Genomic DNA, 26,376 nt, shown 5'->3' on the forward strand with positions numbered 1-26,376 from the left:
GTCATTTCAAGAAAAGAACTCCAGAGGACTCCGATAAATTCTTGTGTTTCTAGTTTATTCGACAGAAAAGAAATGATCTCACTGGCCTTGGGGCCTGCTCATACCCATGTATGGTTTATGAATGTCTGAGTAAAAGCAGCTCCCATCAGGGGACCTACAAGAAAACACAAGGGCTTTCCCCAGCTTCTGCCTTCAACAGAGTTTAGGCTCCTTGACCCACAGCAGAATTTTCTGGGTTTTCTTTTTTTAGAGAGAGAGTGCTTGTTGGAAGGGTCATCAAGTTGACAGAAGGATCGTTTCCATTAATGGAACACAGGGGTTGTCAAAAGCAGGAGGAATGTGTCTTGGTGTTAGATGACAGGCCCTGAGGATGGTCTCCTGCTTTCAGCTTCCAACTGAAGATGAGCATAATCCCACAGGGGATCAGTGTCCACCTCAGAAGTCAAATTCTCTCCTCTAAGAGTCTTGGTCTGCCCATCAGGAGTGACTGCCATCTTTCCAGAGGGGATAGTCATCATTTCAGGGGTTATGGCCCTCTTTCCAAGGGGCTTGATCTTTCCTCCAGTGGTCCAAAGATAATTAGGAATCATAGAAGTCTCTCCAAGGGTCTCAGTCCTCCCTTCCATAGCAACAGCGTGCTTTCCAAAGGACTTAGTTTCCCTCGTAGGGGTCATAATCCCACCTCTGTGGCTTGTAGTTGTATTTTGAGACTTTCTATGGGTATTAATGGCTGGAGACTTGGTTATACTTGGCCTTTCAGGGCCAGTTCTTGGAGCATTCATAGCAGTTGAGAGCCAAAATTTTGGTGAAGGAGTTGAGATGAACTCTAGAGAAAATCATCAGAACAGGATGAGATGCCTACTGCTTCCTTCCCAACCTATTAATTACTGGCAGGACTACAACCACTCCTGGGCTGAAGTACCTGCTCCCAAATCCAGAGTTGAAGGATTTCATAATACACCCACTTGAGGGCATAAATAAAAGCCCACGGCATAGAAGCCCTGCTCCTTCACTCCATCATGTTAACGTGACTCCAGACATCCATGGGCACTTGGCAGACTTACTACATTTCTGGTGAATGACCCCAGGGAGCTTGCCAGTTTTCTATGCTTAAGGCTACACTTTGACCTCACTGCACATTCAGCCAGACCTTGCTGCCCCCAAGGCCTAATAACAGAAACCTCCTGTGTCCCCCATTGTAGGGGGCACTAGGAACAACACCAAGAACAAGGGGGCCACTCTAGACAGCATTTTGTAAAGAACTGGGTTGGACTCTCATCTCTGTCCCTGAGTAGCAGTGTTAGCTTTCTGAGCCCGTTTCTTAGTCTGTAAAATGAAGGTTATAAATCATCTCAAAGGATGTTTCAGCTCCAGCATGCCAGGTTCCGTCTCCTAAACACCAGGGCAATCTCTACTATCAAAGAGATGTCAAGAGAAATCTGACTTCCTTTTCTGGCCCTTGTCCCATGAAAACAAGAGGAAGCAGCAGAGAAATAAACTGACCCATATTGAACACAGACTATGAGCCAGTAGTTTTGATTCTTTATCTCATTTAGTTCTTGTAATAATGTCATGAGTGTGAGGATCATTCCCATTTTATAGATAGGGAAACCAAAGCTCAGAGGAGTCACATGGAGCACGGCTCTAAACCCAGCAAATAGATTGTCCTGACATCAAAGTTTATTCTCTTCCCTTGATGTCATGCTGCCTCACCAAAGCCTTCAGATCTAACAGAAGGGACCCAGCCTCAGCCTGGTTATACAACTTCCAACCTCAGTTCCAGGCCATAACTACTCACCAGTCTGCACCAGGAGACTATTCAACTTGCTGACAAGGGGGAAAGGGCCAGTGCCACAGAAAGTGCCCTTGGCGTCATCCAGGTCCAATGTCCACACCATGGCTCCCCCAAAATGCTCTCTCTTTATGAACATGGCCTGAAAATGTAGTAGTCAGTCAACCTGTACCCCAGACTGGGTACAACGGGAAAACACTGAAGATGGACCCTCGGAAACACTACAGGAGCAGCAGAGCCTGTGTTTGAATCCGACCTCTACCACTTCCTAGCTGAGGGATCTTGAAAAGGTCACACAAACCTTATGTGTCTTTGGATACCTGGGTGGCTCATTTGGTTAAGCGTCTGCCTTCAGCTCAGGTCATGGTCCCAGGGTCTTGGGATTGAGTCCCGCATGGGGCTCCCTGCTTAGCGGGAGCCTACTTCTCCCTCTCCTTCTACCCCTCCCCCCTGTTTGTGCTCTCTCTCTCTCTCTCAAATAAATAAATAAAATATTAAAAGCAAACAACAACAACAAAAACCTTATGTGTCTTAGTTGCCTCATTTGTAAAAAGGGGATAGTAACATTTCCAACATTTTTAGGGTCCAAAGAATTCCTCCATATACATGCTACAGCATGGATGGACCTCGAAGACATTACACTGAGTGCAAGAAGCCAGTCACGAAAGAACAAATACTGTATGATTCCACTCACAGGAGGTATTTGGAGTAGTCCGGTTCGTGTAAATGGAAAGCAGAGCAGTGATTACCAGGGGCTGGGGGAGACAGGGATGGGGTTTCAGTCTGGGAAGATTAGAAAGTTCTGGAGATGGAAGGTGGTGATAGTTACACGAAGATATGAATGCGCTAAGTGCTACTGATCTGGATGCCTAAAAATGAGTTAAATGGCAGATTTTATGTTGTGTATATTTTGCCACAATTTTAAATACAGATTTAAAAAAAAAAAGGAGTTCCTACCTGTGAAATGTTTGCAGCAGTACCTTGCACCTAGGAAATGTTCATAAATATTAAAAACTGTTTCACCAAGATCTCAATGCTAGTCGCCATTATCATCATTGTCAATCAGAGATATCGCTATATTACTTTAAAATCACTTCCATATAACTTATCTCACAGCGATGCTACAAAGAAGAGAGAAACGACATTCACAGATAAGAAAATAAAGGTTTCTGTCCATGATTTCTAAAATCTCAGATATAACAACGTGGCAGGGTTTAGACTCAAACCCAGGTCCCGCTACTGCTTTGCTAGCGTTCTCTGTCACGGTCGATGGAAGAGAGAGACCCCAGCACATCCACACAGCTGCATGAGTTGGCCAAATGAGTTGGCTCCTTTCTGAGATTTACTTGCCCCAAATGTAAAATAAGAAGGAGGGACCCAAATAGAGTTCAGCTGAAACTGTGAAGATTCGAGTTTTTATCCTGCTTACAAACGAACAAGCTGGCCTGCCGGGGTCATGTGTACGCATGCGCGCGCACACGATCTCTGCATCAGAGAACGGACCGTTATTACTCACAGCAGCACAACAGTCAGAATAGCACCTTGACTTTGGTCCCCAGGCCCCAGTTGCCTGGAGAATGACGCGGCGAAGGCCAGATAGTCACCTGCACGTGAAGGAGAAGGATCCCAAAATCATGAGACTTGAGCTCAGCTCGCAAATCAGACCCTCGTCCCCTCTGGAGAGATTGAGAGCTTCACTGGAATGCAGACAAGTCCTGTCTGGGGAGAGACCTCTATAATCTCTGAATGTCAGCGAAGGCTCTGGGGGAGGAGGAAAGGCAGTTTTCTATTTTTATTAGAGCTGGTCTGCTTCCTTTGCTAAGAATGCCCAGACGGTGCAGGAACACTGGAGAAATTCAGGGATAATTATCTCCCAATGATGATCTCTAAGGTTTCTTTCAGCTCTGGGATTCCGTGATGAAATCCCTTAATCACCCTCACACAGGGCTCTGTCCCCTTCCAGCTCTGCAAGGTGCAGTGTGTCTTCTGGTCCCAAACTAGAGGGACCAGAGGTCCTGGAGGCTGAAAGCCACGCTCTCTACCTCTCTCCCGGCAGCAGGCTTGACCCAGTGATATGCGCGGAAGAGGTACATGGTGAATGCTGTCTTCTCTGGTGCTTTCTACCCCAAATTTCCCCCCAAAGAACACCTGACACCTGTCGCTTCTACATCACCTATAGTAGAGGAGATTGTGACTTCTTTTTTTTTTTCAATATTTTATTTATTTATTTAACAGAGAGAGAGTCATCCAGCGAGAGAGGGAACACAAGCAGGGGGAGTGGGAGAGGAAGAAGCAGGCTCCCAGAGGAGGAGGGAGCCCGATGAGGGGCCCAATCCCAGGACCCTGGGATCACGCCCTGAGCCAAAGGCAGACGCTTAACGACGGAGCCACCCAGGCACCCCGAGACTGTGACTTCTAATAAGCCCCAGTAATCAGGCAGTTGCCAAGTCCTGACAATTTCTCACTCAAAAATTACGTCCTTTTCCATCCACCTGGTCCAGACCCTCATTACCTTCCCTGCACACCTCCACGTTCCTTAGAGCTTCCAAAATACCAGACTGGTTCCAGCAGGATCACATGGGGACATACTAAGAACAGTTTCCAGATTCTTTCTAAGACCTGCTAAATATTTGGGGTGGAGCCAAGACTTTCTACATTTATCAAGTCTCGGGTGATTCCAAAGTAGAGGCAGGTTCAGAAATCACCAAAGCATGTCTATAGAAACCTGCCCTGCTCACCGTCCTTCAACATTGCTTGCACAGGGGGGGAAGCGGTGGTCACAGTGAAGTTCTAAAGGTTTCAAACTTGCAGGACATATGCCTGCTCAGATACCCGATTTTGCCTTAAAATGCCTGCAAGAAGAGGGCCAAATACCTTCACCAGCATTCAAGTCCCTCTATAAACTGACCTGCACTTTACTGCTTTCTCTTACACTTTACAAAAATTCTCCGCCCCACCCAAACTCTTCTTTGAACATACTTTGAATGAGATTTCAGTACCCATCGAACCTCTCCCCATGTCATTGCTTCCTCCTGCTGTTCACCTCCCTCAGGAAGCCCTCCCTGACTCTCCTACCCTGACACACACCAGTGATATTCATGGAGGGCTTAGCGTGACCTACCTCATATTGGTATTTATCTGTTACGAAATTATCTGGTCCAAACAGAGAAGAAGAAACTGTTGCCAAAAATCTGGGTAAACTGAGAGAAGTCATGTCTCCCCTCAAAACCGAGATTCCTTCTCTTCAAAAGGAGAGTGTTACATAAGACGGGATTAGGAAATCCCAGGTAGGTCAGGTATGGCTGAGACTCACCTGATCTGGGCAACCTCACCTTTTTATCCTCCACCCAGTACACACACACACACACACACACACACACATACATTGTACAGATAAGAGCCTCATGGGAGTCAGAAGGAAACAATATGCTGGAGGAAGAAAGGACCGGGGTCTTACCTTATAATTGAAGCTGATGGCATCATCATAGCCAACCCACTCCTTCCCCTTGTAGGCATATGGGACATGCTGAAAATCAATCCAGCGCTTTGTCGCTCTCCGGAGAAAGGAGCAAATCTACCAGGAGGATCACCAGGTTAGTTCTGGGAAGTGCCAGGGAGAGAATCACCAGCAGGCACACTGCTCTTTTCCCAGTGGTAAAGAATCCAAGGATCCCTCCCCAGGGAGGGAGAAGATGCAGACCAAAGAGGGAGTGGGAAGCCCCTCACGGAAGACCTTCTCTCTTTCCTGAACAAATTCCTACTAGAACACGGTCCTTTCTCTAATGTCTGCCAAGGAGTGGCCGACATCCTTAGATGCCAAATCAGACTTTGCTGAATAATGCCAATGCCAAGCTACTAACGGTAACCTATCTGACCTTGACCACACCTGTATCTCTTCCAAAGAAGTTACCATAAACAAACCTCTCCTCTCTTCATTAGAAATCAGCAGGAAGGGCCCAGTCTCGGTAGCTCTCAAACTAGCTTGTGAGCCTCTAATAAATTTCGAGTTCTCAAAGGTAGGGAGAACTGGGTTGCTATAATCAGTTGAGCATCTGAGTGTCTGCTGGGTGCCCGGCCTTGTGCTAGAAACCAGATGCCACAAAGAAGTCGAAGCGTTCAAGCCAGTTGCAGAAGCTTATGTCTGAGGCCTTTTTTCTTTCCTTTCTTCCTCTTTTTGGTTCTTTAAAGGTTCTATCAACATCTCTTTGCCCTGTAATGCCCTTCAAGAACATTATTTCCACCATGCCATGACTCGTAACCATGCTTCGCTGGCTTAGCAGGAAAACATCTCCAGCCAGCCAGCACAGAGCAGAGACTGGGGAGACCCTGCGCTTCCACTCCTACCTACAGCACCCACACACACTATGTGCCCCAGTACCTGCTGCCCTCTGCCTGCGGGGCCCTTCCCTCTTACCATTCCTGCCCATCAGGATTCTTCCTGCGCTCCAAAGCTCTGCTCTGTGAGACCTTTCCAGATCCCTAAGTCACACCCCCTGTGTCTCTTATTGTCCTCTCTTGTGTTTAATAGTCCCTTCAGTCCATGTCTCTTTCCTCCACTCAGTAGTAAGCTTTGTTGAGATGGAGAATAAGGGAATGGAACTGGGGTAAGAAGAAAGACTCTGTAGGAGGGAATGTCTTGGAATGGCTTCAGAATAATCTAGTAGTGGAAGGGAGGGGAGTCGGGGAGCGAAGATGAAATACAATGGGCCAGGAGTGGTTAGTGATTGAAGCTGGTGAGGGGTAGGTGGTAGTGGGGGAGGGGGAGAGGAGGTTATCTTATTTTTTTACTTTTGCAAACGTTTGAAATTATACATATTTCAAATATTATTATTTTTATTTAGGCCAGAGAGTCGTAAGTCAGGATTGACTTGTATAACAGTTAAGATTCTTTTGAGGGGTCCCCCTCCACTTGGACTCCACCCAGCCCCTCATGCCTTACAAGGGACTGAAATACCTTCCGCTGAAGAAAAAGGAAATATCTCAGATAGTGGATTTCTCTTGCACTGGTCAACCACTTCTTTGTCCTGTCTCCAGCCCTCAGCCTTGCCTCTGCCTGGTTGTCCTTGCTCTTGCCCTGGCCCAGGATGAAGAAGCCCTAATAGACAGACATCCCTACTCCCGTCACCTCATAATAAGCCAAGAAGCCAGCTTGCTTGGTGTACTTTCCCGGAGACGCGGGTCCCACAGCTTCGGCCTGCAGTCCATTCTTAGAGGCTTTGAGGAGGCGAAAGGTACGTCCATAGGTGGGGAATCCCATGAGGAGCTTCTCTGGGGGTGCCCCGAGCTTTCGCCAGTAATTCATGGCATGTGCCTGTATGTAGGAAGACCACAAATCCCTCCGTGTTACTGAGGGCCGATGGCCTGGGCTCAGGGCAGGTGTCTGGGCCGCTCGAGGTCTTTCCTTACCGAAGAGCTGGGGTCTCCAGACAGAGAGAACAGGGGGCTATTGTGCCCTGTGAACTTTTCCCAGCTTCCATGAAAGTCGTAAGACAAGACATTGATGAAATCCAGGAGTCTGCGAGGGCGAGAGGAGGAGACATGCAGGTTGGTCTAACTAGATTTTCAAGTCAGATCACCAGATGACTAACCAGCGAACTAGTTGTGCACTGGCCGCATAAGCTTCCCTCCCATTTCAGCCCGGGCTGCCTGCCTGTCTGCGCCATCTGCTTGAAATGGGCCACCGCAGCACACAGCCGACAAGGAACATCAGGACCCATGCCATCCTGACAGCTTCCATGGAAGTAGGCAGCAGTCAGACAAGAAAACACATTCGTGGGGCGCCGGGGAGCCTCAGTCAGGTAAGCGTCTGCCTTCAGCTCAGGTCATGATCTTGGGGTCCTGGGATCGAGTCCAGTCGGACTCCTGCTCACCCCCTGCTCGTGCTTACACTCACTTTCTCTCTCTCAAATAAATAAATAAAATATTTTTTTGAAAATTTAAAAAAGGAAACGCAGCCGTGCCCGACCCCAGTGCTCACAGGTGGCATAAATGGTCATGAGGGAGGCAGCACTGCCCCACGGCAGCTACAGAGCTTCTGTCCTCCAGCCTTCAAGGCACCAGTGAAACCATGGCTTCCAGAACACTTTCAGAATGAACACATGTCAGTGAGCACTTACCAGTCATGGGCACCAAGGTGTACAAGGACTCCGTCATTTGATTTCAATAACTAAATTTTAGAGCTGAAGACGCCGAGACTCTGACACGCTCACTACCTTGCCTAAGGTCACCCAGCCGCCCCACGGTCGGACTCCCTCAGTCCTGCCTTCTAGTAAGAACAATGCTGACTGCCTCTATGCCCCACGGGGTCTCTCCCTGCTGCCCCCACATGGAAACCCAGCTCCCTGGTGTCTTCACACACAGACACACCCCGTCCTCTCTTTCGTTCTGCATCGGCCTCAGCTTCTCATCTGTAAATACTCCGTTCTCGAGGTTTGAGAAAATTAGCCCAGAGCCGGCATGTCCAGAAAGAGCAAGTTACGAGCTATTCTTTGTTCAGCTTTGTAACTTTTGCACAGAGACCCGTGCTCGGAAAGCTAGGCCTGGCTGGCCATGCCTCATTTTGTATTTGGGGCAGTGACTGCCGATTCCTCTGCCTCTGATGCCAGCCGTGGGCAGCACAGCGCATGTCTACAGCTGTCCCCTAGGATGGCAGAGGCCAGGCCCAGGGTATGTTCCCCGTGAGACCCAGCAAAGGGCTCTGCAGGACACCCTACCCAAGATGACGTGACTGTGGGGACTGCTTCCGCACCTCCCCCTGATCTCCTAAAGAAAGCCCAGGCTACGTGGCGCTAACCCTTGTCCCCGCCATGGCCCTTGGCTGGCCGCCCAACTAGCCCCTGGACGCGGAGAACTCCGGGGCGGGTTCGGCAGCGCGGCGGTTCTGAGCGCGACCAGCCTCCTTCCCTCCGATGTCCCGCCCCACCAGGCAGCATGCACTCACCTTCCTAGAGAGCGCACATCGTAAGCTGTTTGGATGATGTGTGGATCCCCAGAGACAGCAGCAGAGAGCAGCAGCCTGGGACGCCCAGCGCGTAGGGCCTCCTTCCGGAAGGCGAACAGGAGCTCCTGCCAAGAAAGAGGCAGATGCAGAGACCCAGACCAAGCAGTCAGGGACAGAAAGTATCAGCCAGGAAAGCTTCATTTACAGAGCCCCTTGAGTCAGACACAGGCCCTGCCCCCAGGCTCCTGAGAGAGGTGGCCTTGAGCCACCATAGTAAGTGACTTAATAGAGGGGTAGAGGGGTGGTGGGCAGGGTCAGGAGCACAGGCTGCAGACTGCTTGCCCGAGGGAGGCTAGGCAGTTGCACAGGATAGTCATCACCTGGGCTGCAGGGCTGGACCAGGACCTGGATACGCCTGGCACTTCTAAGATGATGGTAGTCAACGAACATTCTTCTACCACTCTCCTGCCCCTGTCCCTGGCCTTCTGCCCCTCCTGTGCCACGAGCCCAGCTAGGATAAAAACAGAATCATTGCCGGATCCTGGAGCTGCCAGACTTGGCCTTACTTCAATTAAGAGGAGAAAAGTCCACTGGTCACTCTTGGGGCTGCCCCTCAATCCAGGGTACAGGAAGAAGAGGTCCAGACCATCAAACTTATGTTTCCTCAGGAGGGATATAACCGAATCAATAAACCTTTCCCGGTTGGATAATGTGGACAGCATATTGGTGAACCTGCAGGAGACCCAGGGTGAGGCGAGGAAGGAAGGCTTTCTGCAGAACCACAAGCCCCCACAAAGCCCCTTGGTAAGCACCCTGGGGAGGGCACACGGTAGGGCTGGAGGAAAGGAAGGCAGGTCAACCCTTCTGAGAAGGCCCTTCCTGCACCGGGGGCTAAATACCCAGGGACGGGGAATTCAAGCAGCAGGGAGGGGCTGCAGAGTCTCACCTGGATGTACCGAAGTTCCACCCACCGATGGACAGCAGTGTTCTCAGCTCCCCGTTCCTGTGATGTGGGAAAGAGGGAGGTAAGCTGGGGCCCCACTCCAGTGGTCCCTGGGGAACAGTGGAAAGTAGAGGGGGAGGGAGGAGAAGTGAAAGGGGAAGGCGGGCGGAGGGAGGGAGAGAGAAGAGCAGACCAAAGCACAGGGAAGAAAAGAAAGGAAGATGGAGAGCAATCAACCCATGGGTCATCACAACCCAGGACCCCCCAGGCTGTCCAAAGTCCACAAAATGCCCCCACATCCCCATGACGCTCCCACGTAAAGAAAAAGAAAGTAGTCTAAAATGTTTCTTTTCATTGTTTTCTTAGTCGACAAATATTTATTGAGCAATTACTATGTGCGGTTGATCGATTTAGATGCTCGATTGAGATACAACAGAGAGTGAGACAGACAAGCTCCCTGCTCTCAGGGAGCCTGTGATCAAGTGACAAAGATTTTTACCTTGGCCATCTATCACCATTCATGCAGAGACAGACCTCCCCCTGGACAGGGAGAGAAGCCAGGAGTTGTGGGGATAGGAATACTTCTGCAAGCACATCCTGGGCACCAGCTCTGTGCAAAGACACTCACCTCGCCGCTGGTATACAAACCTATTGGAGACCCTGCTCCTTCCCTTGGGGGGGTCATTTGCCCGGGGCGTGTGTGTGTGTGTGTGTGTGTGTGTGTGTGTGTGTGCAGGTGGCAAATGGTAATAAAGATACTGGCATCTGTGATGTGCAGGCTCTCCTTGAAGCATTCTAACAGCATTAGTACATGAGCTCGGCCCACTGGCTTGACGGGTGGTGGGGGGGGGGGGTACCAGGCAGAGGCAACGGGGCCTCACAAGGTCAAGGAGGCAAGAATGAGCTCGGGGTATTACTCAACAGGGAGTTCTCAGGCAGGGATGCTCCTGAGTCCCACTTGAGAGGGGGCTAGGATCAGAAGAACCGGAAGAGAGTTGAGTACCGAGAGACACAGGATTAATTTTCTTCTGCCTGTAAAACCTGAAAAAACGATCCCCACACACAGCTTGAACACACCTCTGCTTGAGCTTGTTGAACTCTGGGTAGGTAATCTCATCCTGGGGGTCCTTCGCAACAATCTGATTGTCGTTCATTGAGGCAAAGGCAAATATCAGGTGGGTGCAGAGAAAGGGGTCCAGGTCCCGGGGCAAGACGGAGGAGGGGCTGGGGCGCCCCTGCGCCCAGCTGGTGAAATAACACACCAGTTTATGGGCAGCGCCTGGCAAGGGAGGACACGCGTTAGCTGGCAGAGCCCAAGGGACAGGACGGATCGGCTTCCACAGAGCACTGTGAACAGCCCCCATGCAGACACAACCCAAGGCGACACAGAGGTCTGGTCCCCCTCCCACCCCCGCTGCCCCTACTGCTGAGGCCCCAGGGGGGAAAAGAATGCCTTATGGAATCCTGATTAGAATGGATCCTCAAGTCTGGACCCTGGCACACAGAGCGACACAAGTGGTGGGTGACTAAAAAACCTGCCGCTTGGGGCGCCTGGGTGGCACAGCGGTTAGGCGTCTGCCTTCGGCTCAGGGCGTGATCCCGGCGTTGTGGGATCGAGCCCCACATCAGGCTCCTCCGCTGGGAGCCTGCTTCTTCCTCTCCCACTCCCCCTGCTTGTGTTCCCTCTCTCGCTGGCTGTCTCTATCTCTGTCAAATAAATAAATAAAATCTTAAAAAAAAAAAAAAACCTGCCACTGAACTGCAGCAGGAATCAATGATCCCTGGGACACAGGAGTGGCGGGGGGGGGGGGGCAGGGAGGGGCTTCAGGGGACACTCGACACAGAGCACTTCTCAGCCCGAGAAGCTCCCCGGCTCTGGAGAGGAGGACACAATTTCCTTACCATCGCACTGCTTCAGCACAAGAACCAGCCCTGCAGGAAACAAGGAATGGAATCACACTCACATTCCCATGTCTGCCCAGAGTGACATGCCCCAGCCCCCTTCCAGTCCTCCAGCGCCCCACCAACCGGGCCCCATAGCCAGACACAGACGCACACATGGAGACACGCTGCGTTCACTTTTTCCTCTAAGTTGAGCCAGTGTTGCCAGACCTATTGAAGCCCCTATTTACCCCCAACAAACACCACGTGGGTACACGCATGCTTAGCACGGGGACAACGATGACTTAGAAGTCCCAGCAAAAGCTCTAGGCCAGTGGTTCTCACCCTGGCTGCAAGTATAAAAAGTAGTGATGTTCCGGCTCCTCCCCTAGAGATTCTGATACCACTGGTCCAAGGTGGAACTGGGCATAGAGATATTTAATGGGTAACTGGATAGGAGGACCACAGCTCAGATCACTCCTGCCTGGGCCCCTCTGGCCCTTCACTATGTCCCATCCCAACTCCACCTAATCCAGCCCCCAAGTCCCTGGCTGCTTCTCAAGCACTCGAGAGGTGACAAACGTAGGAAGCCCGGTATCTCCTGGACTGAGTGACGTTGTGGGGGCTGGGACCTGCCACACTCACCAATCCACAGCAACAGCCTGCCCATCTCAGAGGTCTGAGAGAGGCGAGGCTAGGGCACGAGCCCCTTTATAGGAGTTCTGGGACAGCCCTGGGACAGCGCTGGCGTAGCCCAGCTACACACACACAAAACCAGGGCCAGTGATTAATGGGCTGTTGCCCGAGTCACAGTGACCCCAGCACCTCCCACCCTCCCTCTCCAGCAGAGCTGTAGCTCTCAGAGCCAACAAAGCGATAGCTGGGTCTGACACTGGCACCCAGTGGGTGTCCGCCAAGGGCCATGGCGAGGGCAGAGCTGTGCTCAGCCCTGTTCCTGGGATTTGCCCCCCATGGAGGAGTAAACACTGTGTGGAGGCAGTAATTCTACTGTTATCAGATTATTGGTTAGGGAAGCGGTGTAATATAAAGTTTAAAAGTCCCAGCTTTGGACCTAGGCAGGCTAAGGTTTGAATCTCAGTGTCATCAGTGAGAAGTTTTATGATCTTGGGCATGACTTAGATCTTCGAGCTTCAGCTTCCACTCTTGTAAAATGGAGATCACAGCTCATACTCACCTCATAAGGTTTTATGGGAATTAAAAAGATAATGTATGAAAGACTGTTAGTTCAGGACTTGGCATGTAATAAGGGCTCAGTGAGTGGCAGCTGTTACTAAGGACACCGAAAGAGTTGCCCCGCAGAGTGGGGTTCTCAGATTCATGTGCTGACACGTGCCAGGCAGGTAATGTACATGGGTGAAATGGACACAATATAATAGCTCACTGTCCACTTTATGAGAACAACAGTTCAAGCCCAGTGATACACACCGACTAACCTGAAGCCTCTTGGTTGAGAGACAATAGAGATCGGTATGAACAGGGACAGCACTCCAAGTAGCTGCTAATGGTTGCCATAGATGAAATAGATCCCATGTTGGAAGATCCCTCAACGTCTCTCTCCCTTCCTTTTCTTTCTTTCTTTCTTTCTTTCTTTCTTTCTTTCTTTCTTTCTTTCTTTCTTTCTTCTTTCTTTTTTTTCTTTCCTTCTTTCTTTCTTTCTTTTTTTCTTTCTTTCCTCTCTTTTTTTCTCTCTCCCCCTCCCTCCTCCCTTCTTCCATCTCTTTTCTTTCCTTCTTTCTTTCTTTTTCTTTCTTTCTTTCTCTTTCATTCTTTCTTTCCTTCTTTCTTTCTTTCTTTCCTCTCTCTCCCCCTCCCTCTCCTCCCTCCCTCCATTCCTCTTTTCTCTTTCTTTCTTTCTTTCTTTCTTTCTTTCTTTCTTTCTTTCTTTCTTTCTTTTTCTTTCTTTCTTTCTCTTTTTCTTTCTTTTTCTTTCTTGCTTTCTCCTTTCCTTCCTTCCTCTCTTTCTTTCTCTCTCTTTCTTTGTCAGAGAGACAGAGAGAAAGAAAGAGAGAGCACAAGCAGGGAGAGTGGCAGGCAGAGGGAGCAGCAAGCTCCCCCTGAGCAAGGAGCACAATGCAGGACTTTATCCCAGGACCCTGGGATCATGACCTGAGACGAAGGCAGACACTTAACTGATTGAGCCACCCAGGCATCCTGATCTCTCAATTTCTTTCTTTTTTCTTTTTTTAAGATTTTATTTATTTGACAGCGATAGAGACGGCCAGCGAGAGAGGGAACACAAGCAGGGGGAGTGGGAGAGGAAGAAGCAGGCTCATAGAGGAGGAGCCCGATGTGGGGCTCGATCCCATAACGCCGGGATCACGCCCTGAGTCGAAGGCAGAAGCTTAACCGCTGTGCCACCCAGGCGCCCCTGATCTTTCAATTTCTTAAGACAAAAATCTGAATCTTTGTGTGAGTGAATAATGTTTGAGCCAGTATATAAGCCAGTGCTGGGACTGTGTTATGACCCTAAGGAACATAATTATATAATTCTGGAGACCTGAGAGCCAATGTTTTATAAAAATACAGCAGCAATATGAAGGATAAACAAAATAGATCTGTAGCCAGATGCTTTTATGATCCATCAGTTTTCTCTTCCTGCTACAGAGGATCTCAGATCATGAGTAGGTCCCATATTTCAGGGTCTGAATCTCAATCATGGGGGACCAGAAATCGGATGCCCATCTTCCCAGAGACTGAGAGTTCACCTAATCCCCGTGTCACAGAGATACTAACCAAATGTCAATATAATAAATGACACAGGGAAATACAATGACTAGTGGTTGAATTTGCATCCCTTCCAGTATGAAGAAATGAGAAAATCACTTTTTTTTAATCAGAAGATGGCTTGGATACCATGGAACAAAAACATTAAATGGTATAGAACGTTTAGGCAAAGGATGTTTCAGTAGAACTCTAGGCTCGCCTGATGGCATAGCCCACCTAAGAGACTGTGTCTGCATTTGTTCATTCATCTTCGTCTTCCTTTAAGTATTCAATTAATAGTCACTGAGCATGTGCCGGGCCTTGCTAGGCACTCTGCATACAATGGTGAGCAAGACAGTGTCTGCTTTCACAGAGCTTCTAGTCTAGTGAACAGATTATTCTAGTGAACAGAGCTAGTGTAGGTCTCCCTCTTGAAGAAGGATGTGTCTCTCATCTCTCTTGGATAGGGGCAATGGGGAAAACATGAGTTTTGTTGCTAAACAGACTTGAGATCCAGTTCTTACCCTGCACCGTCGCTGGGGCCACCTGCATGTCAATGCCACGCTCCATTCCTTGGGCTGAGTAACCTGAATCAGGCGATAATGAAGCCTCCTGAGGGCAACACCGGACCAGGCTGGGCAACAACTTGAACCTCTAATGTTACGTTACCCCTGGTGCGGTTTCTAACACTAATGACCGTGCTCTTACTTCCCAATTCCTAGCCTGAGTCACCTAATTCTTGTTAACGGGTCTCTGCCTTCATTTCTCTTCCTGTTCTGTAAACTATAGGCACTACAGCAGTTCGCCAGGGCCTGGGTCCTGACTCAGTCTTGCCAGACACCTGCGGCCCTTGCTGGCTATCTTTTAAGACCCCCCCCCCCTGAATGAATGCCTGCCTTTCTCTACTTCTAAGCCTCCCCTCATGCCTGCTCCTGTCCCCCAGATTCCATATCACTGAGCTTAACCACTAGGTTTGTGCCCTTCTATCCCGACTCCTACCAGAAGCACTCGTTCTTCATGCTGCCTCCAGGACAGAGCTAAATCTGCCTGCCAATCTGAACCGCCTTCATCTGCACCTGGGTCAGTCCTCTGGGATCCTATTCTGCTGCAGTGGGTAAGGCTGGATCTCAGACCTACCCATTGCATGCCTCAGGATGACAGAGGATGAAAAGAACACCACAATGTAACAAGGGATGCCCCGGAGTGACCTCTGCTTCATTCAGCGATGACCACGCCAAGGATGGTAACTACGACTCCACGTGTATAGATGATGAACAGTAAATGCTGAATGAGGGTCATGTTCAAAGTCACTGTGCCGTGTCATGCTGTCTGCTCTCGATCCTTGAGTTCTTGCTCTCAAACAATACAACCATTGTTATATATTTTACACACCCACCCGGATACTTGAAAATACTCCTCCCTAGTGCTTAGCCTGTTCTCACGAGTGAGAAGACACTTACAAATGTCTTTAAGTTGGCTTACTGAAGAAACGCCTACAGCACTGCACCCCTTCCCATATTTTACGATACTCAACTAGTTGAAGGCAAGATCACGGAGCTGAAATACCTTGGTTTTAACAAAGCGTTCGGCCAAATCTTTTGTGATACTCATGGGGATAAACTGGACACGTATGACTTGAACAAAATCAATTGGTTGAATCTAAGAGCCCAAAGAGTGTTGACTAGATTGGTGCAAACTTGAAAGATCTTTACCATTTTACATCTTTACAATGAATGGGATAGGGTTGCCTGGCTGGCTCAGCTGGTAGAGCGTGCCACTCCTGACTTCATGGTTGTGAATTTGGGCCCCACATGTGGTGTGTTTACTTAAAATTAAAAATTAAAAAAAAAAAAAAGACCCTAATGGGATAGAGCAGTGTTTCCCAATATTTGGTATGAGATGATTTTTGGTTGTGCATAAGGATTTTAAAAATATTAATGTATAGTAAGAAGTGTATTTTCCTCACATACCTAATTTCAAAGATATTGTTTAAAAATGGAGGCAATTCAAAAAAGAATAATTTAATAAATGTAGTACTATTTGCTTTTGTTGCTATAATGTGATGGTGAGTCAGCAAGTAATGCCTATAGAGCTACTAAAGAACTGGCCTCCTGCTGCCCTGTGGGGCAGGAGACAGCTTGGGAATCAGAGCAATGTCTGGTGCCACCTGAAACCACACCGAGCCTCCTTCAGCCCGTGGCTCCGGGCACTCCCGAGAAGGCGTGGTGATATGCAGATCAGCAGTGGACTACAGGGGGTCAGGAGGGGCTTCCGAATGAGAACAATGAAGACAGGGAAATGGACGGACCCCAGCATTAGACATCTGAACCAGTGAAATTAAATGCAATATAAATGCCTGTAGCTTTAAGCCAAGTAAAACGAGCCTGTTCCCAACCCTCACCTGTAAGGCCACGCTCACGCTCCTGAAACTCTCCTCAAGTCCAGGACTTACTGAACCGCGCGGGCTATCACATTTCTCACTGAGGAGCCACCTTCTGTTCTAAACCACCTTCTTTGTTCACTGTAACATACACATCTGACCCAAACTGGGACAGTCATTCCTACCTGGGATGGTAATTTTGATTAGATCTGCCAATGTTTTAATGGCAATCATTAATAGATGTGATTACCCTCATCGGCACAGACCTGAATCCAAACCAACTTTTTTTTTACAATAAGATAATGTGGTTTTTCAAAAACGGTTTTCCTTCTTTGCTGTCATTTTAACCACCTTGAATCAGACAGACATTTCCTTGGGTTCTCGTCTCCACTGCTTTCCTCTCCACCATTCCTGAGTTCAGGAGGAAAAGGGCTAGGCAAATTTGGTTCCTGCCCACCTCACCCCTCCTTTCTCTAAGCCATCACAACTTTGTGAAGTTTATCTCTGGGAAGAACTTCAGCGTTTCCGCCCACCCACCCAATTACCTTCTAAGTACTTATGGTTAGGAACAGTGAAGGCTTTCTTCCCATCTTACCCCAAACCCAGTAATCACGACTACAAATTCCAATGTTTTTACTCGGGGTTATTGTGATGACAGAGCTCCTGTTTGGCAAAGGTGAAGCATGGAAGCTTTACTCACAAATATTTTGTCCATACTCCTTCAAACTGTCCTAGTTTCATGTGATTTTAGCCGAGCTAAACTTGCAAAGCACGGAAGTACATAACTGTACTTAGTTTCGTAATCAGTAATTGACCATGACTTCTGGCAGTAACCAGTCCACCCACCCAAGTAACCCAATATTTAAGTCCCAACTAGCTACTCTGAGGGGCTGAGGAAGCACACACACAAAAATGCTGGGCTATGACTGATACCCTGATGACTCGCGTAAGTGAGATATGTCTAACTGCACATAACACACGCTTCAAGACAGGCCGAAGCCTAAGCTTTTTATTTCACCAACTAGTATTTCCAATTCTCTGATGCTGTACTTTAAAATCTTCAGAGTCCACAAAAACAGCAGTCAGACTTCCTACATCCAGAGAAAGGGGTCCAGAAGCCAGGAGAGGTCAGGCCCCAAGCTGTTTTCCCGTGGGAAACATGGCAGACGCTCCTCGCAAGTCTATGTCAGTTTTTAACTTAACTAAAATGCCTTTCCGCTCTCCACCATCCCCCAACGTTTTCCCATGGGATCTATGACAGGAAAACGCTCATCTTCCACAGGTACAATTCCATGGGCGGGGGGGGGTGAGCGTTACACAGGCACCAGCCAAAATTTTATTCAGCCAGAAAATGGATTTTTGACTCAGTTTAATGGCAAAGATGTGGAAAACTATGAGGAGTGTCCTGGCTTTTCCTCGAGGTGAGCTGGGCGGGATTTTTGTGAATGGAAGCATTGCCATAGAAAGGCAGATTAAGTTCTATAAAAAATAAAGTTGCTCCTATCTCCATGAGTGGTATATAAGCTGCTTCCAAGAATCCAGGGATGCCCATATCCCACATCTCATCCAGTCTGGCCAATTCCTCATGCACAGCCACGTAGGAAGCATAAAACCCTTTTGTGAACTTTTTTTTTTTTTTTTGGTGGGGGGACGGCTTGGGAAAGATGTAAGATGGATTTCTTTAATTCCCTCCCACCACCAAAAATTATGTATCTACACACACACTCAGACACACATACATATCCAATTTTAAGAAAGTTTTTCTTCCCTATGACTACAGGATCCCAGAATCCAGCCTCCCTCAGGCCGAGAGACGATGCCTATTAACTGCCCAGATCTGGCGTACCAACATACTGTATAAGGCTCCTGTGTGGTCTCACAGACGGAGAGGGCAGGGGCAGAGGGAGTGGATACTCATGGGGGATTTGCTCTTTGTCTTAAATCCACTCTACTCGGCAACGCTCTTAGGTCCCAGGGCCGGGAGAGGCTCTGTAGGCAGGATGTGGTGGATGACCTGGTGGTCCCAGCCCACCGTGGTAAGGAGGGAGTGATTGAGCGGGGACCAAGTAGCATCTCTCACAAAGTCTCTGTGGGCTCGGCTTCTAAACCTAGAAGAGAAAAAAGGGAAGTATGGGCGTGGTGAGAGACAAGAGGAAAAAGCGGACTTGGACAAGAGAGACACTCCAACACAACCAGGGCACCTTTTTGGATGTGTGACACAAACTTCACCGTATGGGTGGCCTTGTCACCATGACAGCAGTGCAGTTAGCCACAGAGCACTTCATCGATCATTCAGTCCAGTGCCCTCATTTCATAAAGAAATGGTGGCTAGAGCAAGGGTGGTAATATGGGCCAGGATCGGAGAGCAAATCACAGCTCTCTCAGTAAGAAGGAAGCATTAATTCCGGTACGGTGTTTGCGGCCTTTCACCCCACAGCAGGTCGCATTTCACGTATGTGCTCTTTATGTGAAAAAGGTAGACTGTCCCTTTCTGGAGAGAGCTGGATCACCAGATGGAAATCCCACCTACCACCACAGCCCTCCTTTACCAGGGACAGAGCTGGTTGTGAGTCAGTCCCAGGAGCAGGGAGACAGTCAGTGCCAGCCTGCTCCCACCACCCGGCCCCCTTGAGTGAGACGGTGCAGTCAGTGCACTTCAACGAAGGCAGAAGGACCCAGCCACCCACAGCTCTTCTCCCCAATCCCTGATTACAGAACCCCACTTCACACTTACACCTCCGAAAGGCCTGAGTCCAGCACAGCAAGTGAGCAGTCCTCACTGACAGAGGCCAGGAAAGGGGTGCTAGGAGAGCAAGGGGAGGGTTATGTCAGGTAAAGCCATGATCCCATGATGAATCCTGCCTGGTGTAGCCCTCACCCCCCACCCTAAAGTGACCCAGAGGAGGTGGCCTGATCCCCACTTCGGGTTAAGGTCTGGCTACCGCTCAAGTCCACATTACAAGTTCCAGGGCAAGAGGAGGGAAATGGAGCAAACCAGGGTGGACAAGCAGCCTGGCAACCAACAACCCCATCTGGTTCCTCCCTGCAGTTTTAGCAAGAATGCAGAAATTTCCCAACCACGCAGTCTCAGAAGCCCGCAATATTAATCATTCTGGGTGTTGAGCAGGAACAGGACCTTATCTTAGCCCTGTGCAGACAGAAACCATCCTACCCAAAAAAGGACTGTGGTCTTCAGAGATCATGAGCGTTCTGAAACCTCAGCTAGAGCACTGTCTGCCTTACGGAATGGCCCAATCAGCTAATGCTCTGCAAACATCAGCATGCCCCAGCACGGTCCCATTCACACCCATCAGGCCCCCGGGGACAAAGGACAGTACCTGTGTGGGGAGAACACCAGCCCAGTGACACACTGGGAGTGCACAGTTGAGCTAAGGGCACACCTTGCACTCTTGGTGTCCACAAGGGAGACGGTTCCACTCTCATCACCTAGAGAAAAGAGGAAGCCCATCACAGTGGATCAGAACATGGCCCTGGAGTCAGCCAGACCTGGATTTGAATGCTAGCTCCTCAACCTTACACGAGCGAACCACTCTGAGCATCAGTTTGTTCTTCTGTCAAGTAGGGACAATTAGTCACTGGTGGTCGTGAAAATTAACGAACGAGATAGTTATTATTTTAACCACAAACTCCGTCACCATATGTACAGTATCATGGCTCTGAGAGCATGGGAGCTAGCCCTACTCTACAGCCGAGTTCCCTATACAGCAATCCACTTGTTTTGTGGTTCACTCACTTCTGGCCATGCCCGGAATACAGGAGCCGGAGCAAACAATCAGGAATCAGATCTAAAAAGTCATCATGTTCTCCAAAGCCAAACTAAAACCACTTTTGCATCATCCCACCTTCCCACGGGCGTAATTCACACAATGCCCAAGTGTGCTGCTGAGACCGAGCAGCTAGAGTCGTGTGCGTGACGGGGTCAGCGTGCTCTCACCCTCTCCCTTCCCAGGGTCAAAATGCTGTGGGACAGGCTGCCTTACCGAAGACAAAGACTTCGCTCTGCTGAGGATGCCAAGCCAGGGAGGTAGGAAGGTAGCCAGAGGCAGTGCAGCCTACAAAGAGAGAGGAGGGATCTGAAACGAGACTCAGAGCCCAGCTCTGTGAAGGAGCTTCTCAAACAAAGTTGCAGAAGCACCTTTATTCCCCTTCCCAAACCCTACTAAGGCAGCCGTGTCCTTGCCCTTGACCCTCATACCCTCATTTAGCCTTCGGGCTCCTGCCCTTTCTGGACACGAGTCAAAGGCAGGTTTCAGGCATAAAGCATGAAGGCAACAACGCTGGTCCCTTTGTCCACCCATCCCAGAAACGTAAAGTAAATCAGCCACCCACGAACCCACGCTTCCTCTTGGTGCCCACTGTGCAAAATGGAATCAACAGAGCCTCAGTGGGGAAAAAAGTGATTATATCCCTTATGTCACACTGACTGAACCTCTGGTGACTTTGCCTCTGTCTCTGGCCAAGGAAGCCTCTTCCAGGTGGGTTCCTAGTACCACCTTCCCACCACTGGCTCTCAGACTCACCCATCTGTGATGCTGGCTTGGGACAGCGGGTATCCCAGAGTAAAATTCTGTTGTCCTAGAAGAAGGAACAGAACAAGAGCTTCACAATCCAAAAAGCAGCTGCTGGCCAAGTCTCCACACTAGACTTGTGGCCAGAGGGTTCGAGTGTGGCTAGGAAGTGGGGAGGGAAGGAGAGGCTGTATCTCACCTCACTGCATGAAAGGAACATGGAATCCTTGTGGGGTGAGGCCGTGACACAGGTGACCTGCCCGGAGTGAGCTGTGAAGGAGAGAGAAAGGGAAGTATGACAGAGCAGAAGCTGGAGGCATTACTACCACGCAGCCCAGATACTACTAAGGGAGGTGTGAGAAACGGGCCTTATCTCATGATGCAATTTAACAAATCTTGTGAGAGATTTTGGATTAGACAAAACCTAAGAGAAAAGGTTGATGGAGTTCTAAAACCTAAAAAGGCGTGGGGAAGAAAATGAATTAGTGAAGACAAGGAAAGAAAAATTAGGGGCTGAGCAAGAAGAGCAAAGGGATTTACATCCCAGAAGAGCAATTTTCATACGATAGTACCCACACGCCTCCAGATAACATACAGACACTTTCAGGGGAGGTCTGGATACTGATGCATTTCAGGAAATAAACTTGCCAAAGTTCTCTTTCCTTAAATCGAACTGAGAAGCTGCCAGAGTTTCCCAGTGCCCCTTTCCTGCCTCGGCTTTCACATTCCCCTTCTCCCAGTTGTGGAAGGGATGCGCGCCTCTCACCCACCCCACACCGCACCCTGGTACAATGCCCAGGTGTGTGAAACTCTAGGGTATTAAATCAAAGGGGCTTTTCCCCAAGAGCCAAACAGCAAAAGGAAGAGCATCTGGGTAAAATTCAGTGCAGGGGCTGGCCTTGTTTCATCCTACCACAAACCACAACACACCACAAGTGCTAGAGTAATTCTGAGACTTCTCTGTGTTTCCTCTTAACAATGAAAATTTTGAAAACTATGACAGATGGTTGTCAGAAGGACACATCTGACAAGTTGAACTGAACTTCAAAATGAAGTCAGACTTTTTCTTTTTTTTTTCTTTTTAAAGATTTTATTTATTTATTTGACAGAGATAGAGACAGCCAGCGAGAGAGGGAACACAAGCAGGGGGAGTGGGAGAGGAAGAAGCAGGCTCATAGCAGAGGAGCCTGATGCGGGGCTCGATCCCACAACGCCGGGATCACGCCCTGAGCCGAAGGCAGACGCTTAACCGCTGTACCACCCAGGCGCCCCGAAGTCAGACTTTTTCTGATAGAAATTTAAGTCTAACTTGGCCAGCTGGCTTAACGATGCAGGTTAGTTTTTAGCCAGTTAGGTTATTCGGTAGACATTTTGCAGAGATGAAAGGGGCTTAACCTGCAAATCCAGTGCACAATAATGATATGGCCAGAAAGTACCTCCTTTGCAACTATTTAAACTTAAACTAGATGCCAATTTAAAAAATGTGTGAGAGGGTAGTTTTTGGAAAATTTTCCAGGAGGTCTACGTGCTAAGATCTTTGAAGATCACTGATATACGTTAATTACAGGCTGTGGAAACCATATACTTTAAAGGTATTTCAACTAGACTACCTGAGACAGTCTGCCCAGGACAGGAGCATATCATCAAACCGCCTTTCATGGAAAGCCAACAGAATGAAAAGGAATTGATTGCTCACTTGAAAGCAAAGCTCAGAGACAAGCACCATGGGAAAACACAAAAGATAAAGAATAAGTGGCTCCCCTGCCCTCAAGGGACTTGCAGTTGGGGGGGGATTAGACAGAAATACAAAGAACTAATGAGAAAAGATGAATGGAGGAAGTGCTGAAAGAGTTAGAGCAGACCAGGAGAACCCTCATAGGCCTAAGAAATAAAAGACATGTGTGGTAGGCTCCACATTGGTATTTTAACATTGTTTGACCATTTACAGGTCTTGGACGCTGAAGGTCCGAGATCTTTATGAATTTGGGATTTTTGCTTTGGCACATTTGTGAATCATACACTTTGCAGTTAGAATTGGCAGGGAATGGCATTAAGCCATTGACTGAACCAGGTCATCACCCAGCATCTACACCTCTTAGCCACACACACATTAATGCTCCAAGCATTATCGTCATGAAGAATGGCTCCCAGAATGAAGTCAGCTGCTACCACTATTAATGAAAATGAGTTGGAAAAAAAAAAAGTAACATTAATAGAAAGTGATGGCTTTCACCAGAAAAATAGAAATTTTATGGAGGTGAATATTCAAAAGTTCGAGATTCACAAGTCTCAGGGTTTATTCTTGGAGAATGTCAAGGATCTGCTATCATTGGTTTTAATTAGAGCAGTATGTTTGAAGGGGGACTGACAGAAGGGCTTGAATGCCATGACAAGAAAATGGGATATTAACCCACAAGCCACACAAACCACGACAGATGAGGGACTGCAGATGGACAGATGAGGTCAGTGCCACCATCTGTGAGGAGTAAAGCCTGAAAGCAAAAGGGAGCATCAGAAATGGAAAGGGAAATCACTGACCAAGTGGAAAAAGACTCCAAAGAACTCGGGGACCCACTGATAGTGAGGAAGCAGGAGGGGTGGAAAAGGACTGAGAGCTGGAGTCTCATGTGGCCAAGAAGATGGTGAGGCCATTCCCGGAAATAGGGAAATTAAGAAAAGGCAACGGATAGATATTGGGGCCTGACTATAGTTTTGGAAGAAAACTATCAGGCAGAAGGGCAAGGAACTGCTGCCCCTGATATCCAAAGTTCAAAGTGACCAAGGGGAGAATAAAAAGAAAACAGCTAAGGCCAGGACTAAAGAGAATGTGCACTCACCCCGGTATGAACTCAGTACCATCTGCTGGGCAAGGTCCCAAACCTTGATGCTAAGAAGCAAAAGGAAACAGATCCTTAATTTGACCTACAGTATCTACATAAAACAAGTTCAAATACGAACTTCCTTTAACTGACATGTCCTATGTCATTGCCTACTGGGCTTCTGCTGAGGCCTATTCACAATGGACTGTAATATCTCTACGGATATGTTATAGACATGTCATAATTAATCACTGTGTTATTACAGTACCCCCAAAACGTTACTCAACGAAGCTAACAGGATAGTAAAGACACCCAAAAGGGGTCTAAAAGGCAGGAACAGTGAGCGCAAGGACCCACCAGAAGTCTTTGCTACCGCTGACTGCTTGTGCGCCGGAGCTCAGGACACTGACCGTAGACACAATGTCATCATGCTCATACTTGCAGAACTTGCTGACAATGAGTGTCTCGTTCTCATCCAGCTCCCACAATTCAACAGCACCTGTTGGGAGTGGGGAGAAGTTTGAGGGAAATGAGTGTAGATTACACCAAGACAGTAATTCACTTCTAGGATTCAACGGAGTCCACGGTCACTAAACTAACAAAGTAAGCTATTACTATAAAAGCAAAATCCATTATCACTACGGGATTTAGCTAGTTTCCAAGACATCTGGTTTTATGCTGGCATTACTCTTTTCTTAATAACAGTCCAGACAATTCGGCAGGGAAAGCTTCTAGAAAGACAGGGAAAGATGGAATGACTGGCAAAATCCATTATCCGTTTCCATGAGAAAACACTGGAAAATAAGTCCCAAGAGACAAGGATAAAGTCTCCATAATCTCTGTAGCACACAGTCCAGTGTGGTTAAATCTTCCCAATTGCTTGGACATTAGTATTTGTTGAACAATTTGAATAAATATACTATAGCTTCTTTACAAATGTTGTGAATAACTGAATGTCCTGCACAGTGACAGGTTAAGTACAGAGAACCCCCCCCAAAAGTTGTCTTGAGTATGTAGTGCTCAGGCTCAACCCTCAGGGAGGCTCAGTCTTTAATGTCCCACTTTTTTTTTTATTTATTTTTTTATAATTTTTATTTTGTTATATTAGTCACCATACAGCACATCCCCAGTTTTTGATGCAATGTTCCATGATAATGTCCCACTTTTATCCTTCCATGCAACGCCTACCAATATCCAAATGCTGATTTTTTTTTTAACTCCAAAGACTCCATTGCTGAACCTGACTTTCAAAACAAAGCAGAATGAAGACATTTAAAAAGAAGAAAATGGGAGGAAATGGAAAGAGCACAGACTGACTTAAGCATCATCTTTAGGATCAAGATTATCCTTGGTCTGGGTTGAGGGGGGATACTGGGAAGGTTATAGGGAAGAAAAAATGGTTCTAATTCACTTCTTAATTTTGTTAGAAATTCCCACCAGGCAATTTAGAATCACGGAAAGGTATCTTCCCGCTACACAAGAGCTCTCCTTCCGGCCAACACCCTCAAGCTCCCCCAAGCACTGAGTATGCGACATAAAAGATTGAACCCGGCCCGATCTGTATCCCATCCCCCATTCCACCTGTGGGGTTGTGGAGAAAGTGACTCACCTGAATCGGAAGCCACTAGGATACCTCTGTCCCCAACCCAAGTGAGGTCAGCCACTCCGGCCTCCGTCTGGACTCCGGCGGAGCAGAAGCCTTCGTTGGGGGCGGCACAAGGGTCCTTGAACAGCCAGAGGGAGCCAGCCCAGCAGCGGCCACTCAGGCTGGAGGCCCCGAGCAGGAGCGCCCCATCTAAAGGAAGTACAAGCTGTCAGAGCTGGAGGAGTGGAAGGGCTCGTCTCCATGGTGACCGCACTGAACGAACAGCACGCGGGCCGAGTCTAGATCTGAGCTTAGGAACCCAGGGCAAGGGTGGGAACTGAACTAAGCGACGCGAGGCAGGGGTCAGGAAGGCAGGCGGGACGGGGGCGGGCTGGAAAGGCCAGTCCTGGGAAAGGGCATCCCGAGCCAGGGTGAGGGAGCTCCCAGGCCCGGGATCTCGGCTCACCGGACCGATACCGCGCAGCCTCCAACTGCCGTTCCATACAAGCGGGCGCATTAGGGGGAAGGTTCCACTCGCGGACCGCCGGGGGCACTAGGGGGGGCGGGGTTTCCTTCCTCATCTCCACGGTTCCAACTCCAACCTAGACCCAAACTGGACGCGCGCCCGAGAGTCAGTCCGGCAGCCCCACGTGGTACCCCTCTGGGCCTCCGCCCCTCTCCACAGGCTACGGCCTCTCTATATCTCGCGAGAATTGCTTCTACGGTTCCATTCCGCAGTCAGCTGCGGCCCTCTGGCAAAAAGCTCTCCGCCCTCAGTGCCTC

The 26,376-nt window shown here is 48.7% G+C and overlaps 1 protein-coding gene across 1 annotated transcript; it reads right to left on the reverse strand.

Annotated features, from left to right (window-relative positions):
• Positions 1 to 202: 202 nt before the first annotated feature.
• LOC123794939 (oviduct-specific glycoprotein) lies at positions 203 to 26,314 on the reverse strand. The gene is given in 19 exon segments (XM_087866166.1): positions 203 to 303; positions 306 to 353; positions 356 to 747; positions 1,795 to 1,934; positions 5,250 to 5,366; positions 6,918 to 7,103; positions 7,199 to 7,307; positions 8,733 to 8,857; positions 9,299 to 9,464; positions 9,679 to 9,735; positions 10,753 to 10,954; positions 11,578 to 11,607; positions 20,662 to 20,733; positions 21,202 to 21,256; positions 21,389 to 21,459; positions 24,027 to 24,076; positions 24,366 to 24,507; positions 25,618 to 25,803; positions 26,060 to 26,314. Coding segments are annotated over 19 exon segments (2,364 nt in total). The 5' UTR covers positions 26,175 to 26,314.
• Between the last annotated feature and the right edge of the window lie 62 nt (positions 26,315 to 26,376).

The sequence above is a fragment of the Ursus americanus genome, chromosome 12 (genome assembly GCF_024610735.1).
Source record: "Ursus americanus isolate L20-20 chromosome 12, mUrsAme1.1.p, whole genome shotgun sequence".
Lineage (NCBI taxonomy): Eukaryota > Metazoa > Chordata > Mammalia > Carnivora > Ursidae > Ursus > Ursus americanus.